The sequence below is a fragment of the Diachasma alloeum genome, unplaced genomic scaffold (genome assembly GCF_001412515.2).
Source record: "Diachasma alloeum isolate Michigan unplaced genomic scaffold, Dall2.0 Dall_scaffold_00186, whole genome shotgun sequence".
Lineage (NCBI taxonomy): Eukaryota > Metazoa > Arthropoda > Insecta > Hymenoptera > Braconidae > Diachasma > Diachasma alloeum.
The window spans coordinates 1,004,039-1,016,377 of NW_021680352.1; the positions used below are offsets into that span (position 1 = coordinate 1,004,039).

General features: G+C 38.6%; 1 protein-coding gene across 2 annotated transcripts in view; it reads left to right on the forward strand.

The window, feature by feature from the left end:
- Positions 1–12,339, forward strand: part of LOC107048314 (cadherin-23) — a 38,773-nt gene that overhangs the window by 1,358 nt on the left and 25,076 nt on the right. For both annotated transcript variants that reach the window (XM_015271442.1, XM_015271441.1), the window contains exon 2: positions 130–303. In XM_015271442.1, the coding sequence (XP_015126928.1) occupies positions 251–303 (53 nt within the window). In that variant the 5' untranslated portion in view covers positions 130–250. The remainder of the gene's footprint in view (positions 1–129; positions 304–12,339) is intronic.

Sequence of the window (12,339 nt, forward strand, 5' to 3'; positions counted from 1 at the left end):
GTTATTTACATTCGATAGTAAGGTATTAACATATTTGTTATCGATTTGGTCCTTCGTTATTAAAAATGGTGAATATTTTCCTTAAATTCTAATTTTACATTTTTTAATAAACTGATGTATAATTTTTAGGGGTTCAAGATCTTTCGCCACCAGGAATGTAGAAATGGTGAATGGTCTAGGACACTTGTGCTTGATAAGTCTCTCAATCATTAAGTCTCTTTCTTGACTAGAATATTCTGGGCATTTCCATATGACGTGGTTGATGTCCTGGACCTCAGCTCCACATCCGCACTCCACACACATGTAAGTTTACGCGCTAAATTTTACTTGATACGTCACATTGCTTTCGCATTCGAATATGCACCTGATGAATATTCCATTCCGCCAGAATAATTCAGAACTCACTCTTCTAGAAATTTGATCTCGCAACGTTAATCACGGCTCGGTACGTCGGGGCAGCTGGCCCAGAGTTTTTTTTTCCCATTCTGTGATCAAATTCTTCCTTTCATCTGAAATTGAAAATCACCCCCTGAGTGTTGTGAAAACACGGAAAAATCCCCGATTATCACACATTTTAGTCTCCCGTTCTCAATCAATCGATTCGACACCCCAGCGAATGAGGATTAACTGAGTCGTTGGAAGAAATTCGATGAAGAGAATTCGATGCGTCCGATACTTTCAGATCACTTCATGAATAATATGATACAATTTCGCATCCCCGTGAGCACACGATATTAGCATAAACTTGATGAAGAAACCTTTGATGCGTGAAATCGCATGGCAAATGAAATTTATAACAGATCGCATTAGCAACTCGTTAGTACAACTAGGCGCGTAGTTCGTCATCCGAAGAAACCGGATTACGCATTTTGCCCCATCTAGAATATCCACCCCCTCCACATCGTCCACATTTTCACAATCCCATTCAGCAGACGCGTTCGTCTGTGAAGATGTGTCTAGGTGTACAGCATGTACGCGAAGAGGGGACAGAGTCGTTGAGGGGTGGCAGGTAACCCGGAGACTCGAAAAAAATGTGCAATGTCACTTGGGGTCGTTGAGGGTTGGGGGATATTTTGGATATTTTGCTGAATCAGNTTTCTTATGCTTATTTTATATCGCTTCGAGTCTGATGAGACTATATGGCGATTGATCAAGACTTTAAAAATGGTTAGATCTCACCATTCTACCCGGCCAGGAATCGAACCTGGAACCTATCCGTTGTGAGGCAACGGCCTTAACCACTACGCCAGGCCACCGGGCTGGTGGCTTTCTTTCGTGAGGTGCTGTAGGATCTGAGATCTGAGTTGAAAATTTTCTACTGAACTTCTTGGGAATTTTCAGGACATTATTGTTTCACTGGAATTTTATGAATTTTTGTGATTGAAAATTGAAAATTTTCGGGAAGAATTAATGAATTTCAGATCTATTGTCTCATGAATGAATAGGAATAAGAAAAATTGAGGTAAAAATGAATATAAATAAGGGAGGGTGGGGTAAAATGGACACTAGACTTTTTTAAAATTATTCATAAGTCAGAAACAAATTCTTCAATTGAGCTCAGGTTAGGCTCGCCACAAAGGGAAAGAATTGTTCTTTGTATTAAAAAACAAAATTATCAACTTTTATCAATATTTCAACCCCTCATTAACATTAAAAAAAAAATCAAGTGTCCGTTTTACCCCAACCTCCCCTATATTCGAAATAAAATAAATAAATTCTTAATTCTTATTTTTGCTAAATATATTCTTGGTGTCTCGATTGATTGAAAATTCAAGGTGAGAAATTCTCGTTTTTCTGCTGTTGAAAAACTTGAAATTCCGCTGAGTTTTCCATCAAAATTTGAAATTCCAATTTTTTTATAACATTGGACACGAGATATTTTGCATTTACAAAAGCCATAATTTCCCTCGGGGCTTCCTCCCCAGAGATTCTTCGGCACCTCTTGAACAAGAATAAAAAACGAAATAATAAAAATTGTATTCGTTCATTTTATCTACACCAAGAGCCCGGAAAGCGAGGGGAATCCCCATGTAAAGGACCACCGACGCGTGTTACTATTTTGTCCGCCAGTATTATTATTATCTCGAAGCTGCAACTGTTTTACTTTGAATTGCAGAGCGGTCCACTTAATTCTCAAGTGCTTGCGTTCATCACGACGATGAGGCAACTGTAGTTGAATTGTTGAGGCACGTTAAAGTAGCTCTACCCTTACGGTAAATTCAAAGATTATTGTAAACTGCAAAAAAATTGCAGAAAACTCGATTACATTCGGAATTCTAATTTTTTTCTTAGATGTGAAAAAATCAAGAATCATATATTTTCTACAGAATTTGCTCGACTCAAATTTTCTAATTTTTTTTCATTTCATTTTTCTTTTCTTCTCATCAAGAAAATCAAACGAGAAAACTTGGAAAATTTGAGCCGAGAAAATTCTATAGAAAATATCTCAATAGAATAAATTATATAGAAAAATTGAATTCTATTAACTTATTCTACTGAATATTTTCTATTGAACATTTCAATGGAATCGGGCAGAAACTAATAGAACAGTTCAATCGGAATTCAATAGAATTTTCTAACGAATTCGACAGGTTTTTCTATTAAATTTTTTCGTCCGTGTTTCGACCTCATGAGGAGGATTTTGCCGTTGAAACATACGCGAGTCGAATTTATCGGCTATGAGACATGAAAAAAATGGGGCTATTTATTCGTCGATATGAAATTGAGGCTCTGTTGGATGTCCTTTGATGATACGTTTCATTGGTACTTCAGAAATAGTATCAGGCAAGATAACGATCGGTTGTAGAGAGGGTAAAAGAGCTACATAATGCGTCACAAGTCCCTCGGGAGAGTCGGGGACTCGAGGAACAAAGAAATGGAGAGACTAGCTGGGGTAAATCTGGAATGAGATTGCGAATTGTCGATTGATATGCTTGACGTTTATCTCGGCTATTCTCGGTAAATTGATGATTTCTACAGAAATTTCGATCGAACAATAGTTCAACTCATGTTTATTCACCTCCTAGATGAAGATGAAATGCTCTAAGACGTGGGACAGCCCGCAGTCAAAGGTAGCAGCAGAATTTTTTTGCAGTTTTCAGTAATCTTTGAATTTACCGTAAGGGTAGAGCTACTTTAATCTATTTTTCCAAAAACTATTAATAGGAAATTTTTTGAAAACGTAGAATAGCTCTTAATCAGCTTCAAATTATCCAATTTCGAAAATCGAATTCTGTTCATTTCATACTATTGTTCCTGCTGACTTACGAAAAAGTTAGCATGGACACGTTTTTTTTCTAAATGGCATTAGCAGAAAATTTATTGAAGGCGTATAAAATTAGCTCATAATGAGCCGCAATTTACGCAATAAATTCAATTCTGCTACTTTCGTCTGCCAGGTGCATATGTCAATGATGATTGGAGATAAATAAGACGATGGAGTCGATAAAAAAAATCAGACGATGGAATGATAGAAGCCAAGTGCAGGCATAATGGTAATGGCCGGATAACCAGGAACTAATGCAGGAGATTGTGATCGTCGGGCTCATTGTTGCTCTCAACGTGAAATCAGGGGTTGGGGCTTTGGCGTTAACGTCAAAAAGCGTTATCCGCTCGGATTGACTCACCTGGCATGGTAACCATATCTGGAGGATCGAAAATGGGGCATGATGAGTTGTTCAATAGTTTTTTATTCACTTCATTGTTTCTAAAGTGATGGACGGATCTGAGTTTTCACTTTCGATTCAAGTTAATAATAAGATTTTTAACAGTACACTGTTAAAAATTTCCGACCCAAAATTATTGCACATGTGTAGGAAGTAATTTACATCATACGGTATTATAAATTTATCATACTTTTGGGTCTCATACCATCTGAGGAAATTCACATACCAGTATAGCAATTTTCATATACACGTCCAGTAAAACTATATCTTGAGTATTATAATTTCCTGATACCGTATTATAATTATCCTGTATATGTGGGGTACCATTGCTCCGAGATAAGATGAAAAAATATTAATTTTTCAGTTAAGCATTCTTCTCAACAAATACAATTTATGTTTATTGTTTACTACTCTCGGAATCCTACCTGTCAAACCTATAAACCGAAATTAAAGTTTTTTATCGCAGAGGGGTTTGAACCTAGGACCTACGGACTGCTCGCAACCTGCCGCATTACCACGGAGCCATCACGCAATTCGTATTCATGATGGTTCGCATCGTCTATATGAATTATAACCTCATTTTCTCGATCAACCACAATTTTGTATGAATTAATGACAGTTTCTCATTCTAATTGTTGAATGATTTCATATCAAAATGGCCTTTGGGATAATTCTACTGTTATTCTTCAGAGACTCTAAATTATTGTTCAATGAATGTTGTCAATTTATGACGATTACAAATAATAATCTGAAATCTTATTTTTATATTTTTCCTCGCCTTTGTTAAAATTCCAGATGTCCATTTTCCTCATTCTCTCTCCAAAGTACTTGGATATCCTTAAATTTCAAAAAATTTCCAACAGTGTAACCAGTTCCTTCGAATTAATGTTTGAGCTTGTGCTCAGTGGGTTAGACGTGTATTTACGTACCGTACGAATATTTCGCATGAGTCTCATAATTCAATGGCTCCGGAACCACCGCTCGGAGCCATTCACGTGGTGTAATTAATGACAGTTTCTCATTCTAATTATTGAATGATTTCATATCAAAATGGCCTTTGGGATAATTCTACTGTTATTCTTCAGAGACTCTAAATTATTGTTCAATGAATGTTGTCAATTTATGACGATTACAAATAATAATCTGAAATCTTATTTTTATATTTTTCCTCGCCTTTGTTAAAATTCCAGATGTCCATTTTCCTTATTCTCTCTCCAAAGTACTTGGATATCCTTAAATTTCAAAAAATTTCCAACAGTGTAACCAGTTCCTTCGAATTAATGTTTGAGCTTGTGCTCAGTGGGTTAGACGTGTATTTACGTACCGTACGAATATTTCGCATGAGTCTCATAATTCAATGGCTCCGGAACCACCGCTCGGAGCCATTCACGTGGTGTAATTAATGACAGTTTCTCATTCTAATTATTGAATGATTTCATATCAAAATGGCCTTTGGGATAATTCTACTGTTATTCTTCAGAGACTCTAAATTATTGTTCAATGAATGTTGTCAATTTATGACGATTGCAAATAATAATCTGAAATCTTATTTTTATATTTTTCCTCGCCTTTGTTAAAATTCCAGATGTCCATTTTCCTTATTCTCTCTCCAAAGTACTTGGATATCCTTAAATTTCAAAAAATTTCCAACAGTGTAACCAGTTCCTTCGAATTAATGTTTGAGCTTGTGCTCAGTGGGTTAGACGTGTATTTACGTACCGTACGAATATTTCGCATGAGTCTCATAATTCAATGGCTCCGGAACCACCGCTCGGAGCCATTCACGTGGTGCACAAACACCAGTGGTCTTGATTGTTGTCAAATAGCTGCAGGCTGACATTCTAACAGATTGAGGCTCAAAAGACAACGAATTATTTCATCCAGAATTAGTGGAAAATTGATAGTGTTATTGTAGATCCCACAGTGAGATACATTAGCCCACATTACTCAAGCATCATGAATATGTGGCACGTGCCAGGGCGTGAAGTAGTTGGTGATTTTGCGTGGAGAAGAGTCGTCCCGCACGCGTCTCGAATTAAATATACAAATGTCGCGTGTTTGGGGATATGATATCCCAATTATCGTATGCACTCGTAGGTGGGATACGTTGAACTCGGCCACGTGTCCACGGTCGATCTCACGAGAATTCACACCAGACACGTGACTTCGATTCACAGTTGGTACACTTTCTATGAATTTTTGAATTATTTCCTCGTTCACACTTAAAGACAATTTTCTCGAATGACTGTTTGGCCCTTGAACCCTCAAAAATCCCCTGAACTAAATTTTCCCCTGTTGAATACTCCGATAATTTCAGCTTCACATTTTTCAATTAAATTTGATAACCTACAGATAAGATAAATCCACCACTTTCAGAATTTTTTTTATTACTGGTAAAGACCCTTGAAACGCCACGCGATGAGATTATTTTATTATACTTTCCCGGATGATATCATATCGTTGTTCAATCCATTTGTGGTTTATCTGGCGCTCGAGCGTGTGCCCGTAAAAGTGGTGTTTTTGAGGGTGAGAAACACGTGTCGACACGCGGCCAGGATAAACGCCTACGTCTTCCTTTGACTGAACTGAAGCGTCGCGACGTCATACTCACGCTGTTACAGTTTTCATACAAAGGAAATTCAAGAGCGTGAAATAATTATGGTAATCCAATGGGCGAGAGCAGATGTAAATCGTTCGGACGTTGTCGAAAATTTTGTTTCACTTTTCGGGAGATTTTTTTTTTGGGGGAAACCATCAGGAAAATGTCATTTCGGGGAAATAGAAACGTTGTCACGCATTTAATGTCAATATTACGTTCAATTTTGCGGAAGGGCGCTATGTCAAATACCTTAAATAGCTTGAAATTACACGAGTTGGTGGTCCTGAAGTTTCCAGGGGGAAACTGTGGCCAATTGATTCGACAACGTTCTTTGACATTGCGCCGGGGCCACCGCAGCCACCGTGTGAGTTTATGCAGCAAAAAATATCGTTCCCTCATCAACAAGAAAAAATATTTTTTTTTGTAAAATCTCCGGATGTGGAGATCAAAATCGCGTTTATCCGGTCGTAAATTCAATTTTTTTTTGTCTGTTTTTAATTAAAAAACGCTATCGGAGGGTTTGGTGAGCGATCAGGGAAGGGGACTTCCGCGATGTTTTACTCACATTTCCCAGGATATTCACCCTCAAGTCTCACGCTCGATGTTGTATCAAATGTTTTATCGGTTTTATGAAAAATTGGGAAAAGGGGATTTTCGGATTTTTGAACTCAAGAGTGCGAAATTCCCTCTCAGATCTTTTCCGCTCGGGGTGGTGGGTTTCAAAGGGCCGCGGAGCGTCGGTTTTCTTTACTGCTAAGTGGCCATGAAAGTGTGCCGCTCATGCGCACCAGGGTGGTCCTCGAGTTTCTACTCGTAAACATCTCTGAGGTCGCACACCCGCCCCCGGAAATAAGAGCCCGTGTGAAGAGTCGGAAGGATTGTCTCCATTCTTCTCGGAAAATGTACCCTTATTTATTGGGTAGGTTTAGGGACTTCCAATGAATAAATTTGTCAATTAACCTGCGCGAAAAATTAATGAATTTTTTTTATTTACGATTTTATTCAGCAGTGGTAAAAGGGTTGAAGTCAGTTCTGACTATTGACCAGTTTTCGATGGATATCTCGGAATGTAAGGGAGATAGCGAAATTGTTGTCATGACCTTTTTTGTAGCGCTAGTTGAGAGCTACAAAAAAGGTTATTACGAAAATTTCGTTATCTCCCTTAGATTCGGAGATATTCTTCGAAAACTACGGGGCAAGTTGACTTGAACCGTTGAACCGCTTCGTCATAGATTTTTTAAACATTCTCTCCTTATGAATAAATAATGCATTTGAAAAATTTGTTTATGAGATCCAATTATTGGGGAATGGTCAGTACGAGTACGATTTTTGAATTCAAAAATTCTAGTTTAAATTTTTCAAGATTTTTAATTTCCAATTTCAACTGGAAAAAAAATCTCTGAATACTAGGATATCCTTGAGTTATAAAAAAACGGCTAAATATCCGCAAAATCACACTGGCATCCCCTCCCCGGCTTTTAATTCCGAGTCCGCCGCCCTGACACTGAAAAACATAACAGTTATCGTTTCAGCACTGACGTGCCAATTGTTATGAAATAATAATAAACTGTACTGCGAGGGAGTTGTCGGGTTGGCCCTGAGGGGAGCACAATCATAATCACGTCACTTCTGCATTTCCGGTGGTGCTCAATAAATATAAAAGCAAAACATCCTCATCCCCCGAAAAAACCCCCAAAAAAATTGCAACATTTCGTTTTTCGGTGTTTTTCCAACGTTTGAAAGCGATTTTATATTTTTTTTCGGACGTCAGAGTCAACAGCGGGTACTTTCACCTCTGAAAATGGAAATGAATCCGCGTCAAGGGTAATAGAAAAATAAGAACCACTGCAATTGGTACGTAGAACTCAAATCCAAGTGTGGACAGATGGCATGGGTTTTGCCCCCGATACTCGGAGTCTATTCGTCCCACCACCACCATCATCCACCGTACGAGCGAGTTTTGACATGCATGTGTGTGTGTGTAGATTTTTTCGATGGCGAGGGGTGGCAGGAACACCGGCTTTCTGCTAAACAATAGTTAAATCAGGGTGTGGGTCGTTTCGAGGGGTGCCGTGGGTGTTTAATGAGCTGCCCAGGGTTCTGGAGGGGTAGTATTTTCAGGGGAGGGGGTGTCGATGAACCCACTGACGTATATCGTGACGAGGAAGGAATCCTCGGGCACTTGACTACCTCCTGGACACTGCAAAGTGCTCGAATGACATCACTAAAACCTCAGAGAACCCCCGGATTTGGAATTAACGGAACGTAAAATTTTTGTTCGTAAAAAAATGTGGGAATACGATGTTTTAATTTAGAAATTAAATATCTTGATTATTAAATATCTTAAATATCTGCAATTGAAATTAAAAATCTTAAACATCTCAATTAAATACCTTTCATAAATTATCCGTAAAAATTATTATTTCCGCAATTATTGTATTGTGTTGCGCGTGAATTTAAATAGCCAAATTGAAAAATGCTAATTGCTAAAAATGAAATAATAGTTGAATCGGGGTGTACCCGTGTCGTACATCGTGACGAGGAAAAAATCCTCAGGCACTTGACTATCTCCCGGACAGCCAACACTCGCATTCGAAATTAACAGAACGTGAAATTTTTATTCACAAAAAAATTCCGGAATATGATGTTTCAATTTTGAAATGAAATATCTTCCCCAAAATTCCGCAATTATTGTATTGAGTTGCGGTTGGGATAAAATATAAAAATGAAACACGATATTTGAGGGCTATTCTGCTACTTTGTAACTCACAATCGATAACCGTTTTCAAGGGCTATCGGTGAAACTTGTTTCGTACATTTGATCCTGAGCATGCCCTTTCATCTCTTAAAATAACGCTGTAGTCATTCACTACCCGGGGTTGAATACTCCAGTGGAATACGAGATAAAATCCACTTCTCAATGTGTAATCCAGCTTAGGTGACCCTACCAGTCCAATAAAACTCATTTTTTATTCTTCCCTCTTTAAATTTCCCCCTCAACCCCCTGATCGATTTGCCCCGCTATATCGTTCATCTTAAATCCCCGGTTTACATGTGATTAAAGTCCATAAGAACACTAAAAGCTTTTTTCAAACGACAACAAGGATTTTAATCCGTGAAAATATTTTTTTCTCGCAGTTGACATTTTTGGGGAATTAAGGTGCTTCGACTGTAGATCACCGGGGGTGAAACGGAAGGGCAGTCTTATTGTTCTCGAGTGGGCATTTGAACATTTTTTGAATATTGATTTTATTCATCAGATTGATTGATTTTTTTCTCATCACCTGCGGGTGTCAAATAATTTTTATTGGATGTTATTCTAATTATTGGAATAATATTAAAATGCTTCTCGAGTTGGTAAACCTGTCGAGTGACATTCGAATCACGCGCCTGCGCGTGAGGCCGTAATTGCCCCGAAACTCATAATTTTCCGAATCATTTGTTCAAATAACTTTTTTATGAAATCGGAAAAAAATCTGAAACTTATACGTGTTCTCAAGAAAGATTTGATTTATCAGCCACTAGTTTTTCCTCAATAGTTCATTATTTTTTTGGCTGCCATGGAAATCTCCCTAGTTGAGAGTGGGGTAACCTCGGAGGTTACAGCTGGAGATTTCACAAAAACATCCAAATTTCCTTATTTTTCCCCTTGAAACTGAGAGCTCAAAAAAATGTGCAAAAATTCTCAATGATGCAGCAGACTTAGAAGTTTCTCCCATGAATTTTGCAATTTTTTTTTCATTATTTTGAGTTTTCAACCGAAACGCCTTAATCCTGCCGCATTTCGAAAACTATTCGGCAAAACAGGTCGTTCTTCGTGTCCTCATGTACTTGAATATAAAAAATTGTCTCGAATTCTTCTCCATCGAAAGATCGAATTGCTCAATTTTTTTTCCTTATTCACTTCATTTGTTGAGTACGCGATATTTTTTAACAGTGATACGTCACTCATGTATGAATGCTGGATCCGAGGACTGGCGGGGGCATTCTTCAAGTAAATTATAGTCTTGAATGGCGACGCGATGGGGGGTTGGTTGGCACGCGCACACGAAGGCCTACACCTGCCCCCCGTAGACATCTGTCCCCCTCCCCCCGGGCCCTGCGCGTCTATCGTTTCAGAGTCAAATTCACGTATGAACTCGTACATTCATCGTTTATCAACCGGCGGAGTTTATTAATTTTACTGCATCGATTACAAAAAAATTTAGGACAATCGCTCTTCACTTTTAATCAGCAAAATGTCACGAATGAATCCCTCGGCCCTTTCCCCCAACAGTAAAAATTCATTCGCTCGAATTCTGAGAGACATTGAAATTTGGAAAAAATATTTGAAAAGTCTATGGAATCGCCTCTGCAGTGAACTACTTTATTTTTTTTTCAGTGCATTTATAATATTTTTTTATGAATAAAAGCTGCAGATGAAAATCTAGCATCGAACCGATTCAATTATATTAAATCAGTCGCGAAGTGGTAAAAAGAGAAGTCAATTCTGACTATTGACCAGTTTTCAATCAATATCTCGGAATCTAAGGAAGATAGCAAAATTTTTGTTATAACCTTTTTTGTGGAGCTCATTGAGTGCTACAAGAAATGTAGTGACGAAAATTTCGCTATTCCCCTTAGATTCGGAAATATTCCTCAAAAACTCAACTGGGAGATAAGTCGACTTATCTCCGTTTACCACTTCACTACTGAAATCGTCTCTTTTATCAACGAAATGTGGATCCACGGTAGATTCTCACTCACATCTTGTCTGACATCTCTGTTATGAACTTCTTTCTTTCGGGTTTCTCTGAAACCCGAGTTGAAAACCAGAGTTGTGCCAACATTGTCCAGTGGGATCTAGGAGTCTCCCCTGGTTGGAAAATCATGAATGAATTTCTGGAGATTTATCAGGGGATGTCTGCATAAATCATTTTTTATTTACGAAAATTGTTGGAATTATTATATGAGTGAGACGTAGATGAAGGCAAAAAGCCATCTCTAATGAGTTAATTTTTCTTGGTATGGATTGTATGTTTAATAACACCGGGATCAGCGTGTTTATAAGAATTTTGTTTAGTCTCAGTAGAGTGGAGGAGTGGAATGAATGCCTCTTTATGGATCAGATTTTTAACCAGAGTTCGTCACCAATTTCTTTGTGTCGAATCGGTCTCTCGGAGAGCTTTGAAGAGTAAAGACGTGCCCTCATTAATAAAACCAGTTAAATTCAAATAATCAATCACGAGTGTTTTCATTTATCGCCATAATCCTAATAAAAATTATCAGGGATGCGGTTGTGCCCAGATATATGGATGCAGTAATCCAGGATTGAGACGATGAAAGAGGCGAATAAGGATTTTTCCATAATTCCGGGGGTTCAGTTTGGTGTATCGGGTGTAGGATGCCCTCCGGGGTGAACAGTGCGTCTCTTTGTTCCATGGTTTACCACAAAGGCCTGCAAATGCCAAGTTGAAATGAAAAGCCGCGACCATCCCCCCAGGGCCCGGTTAGACAGCCAAACAGATGCGGAAATACGATGCTGAAAGATGTCTGTCAAATTTCTTTTATTTCTTTTTTTTTCTCAACTTTTTTTTTCTCTCATCTTGATCAGGAACTCCGCTACAATCTCGTTAGTCGCGAGATGATTATCTTAATTGTCGAATTGAGAATTTTGAATGGCGAGGCATTCGTGTCGAATTTTACGATGCGAATGCAATGTTTATTGGGGGGAAGTCGTCGTCATTAATCATCGATTAAGTGCTCAACGATCGGTCAGGGTAATTTCGGGAATTTCCGTGAATTTAGGGAAACTGCTTTCTCCCCCTCTCTTCGACGGGATTCGTGTATATCCAGAGCCGTGTGTTTTCGCCACCCCTCGGTGGAAATGAGGGACCAGTGCCACCAGTATGTCACTGTACAGACCAGCACCCCTGTACAATGAGTCCATAAGACCGATCGATATGCTCACTCGACGGTGACGGCTGGGTCGATCAAGGTGAAATCACAGCCTGTTGTCCAGAAATCAATTGAAATATATTTTTGAGGAATTTTTTGCTGCTACATTTACAGGGGGCCGGGGGGGGGGGGGATTCC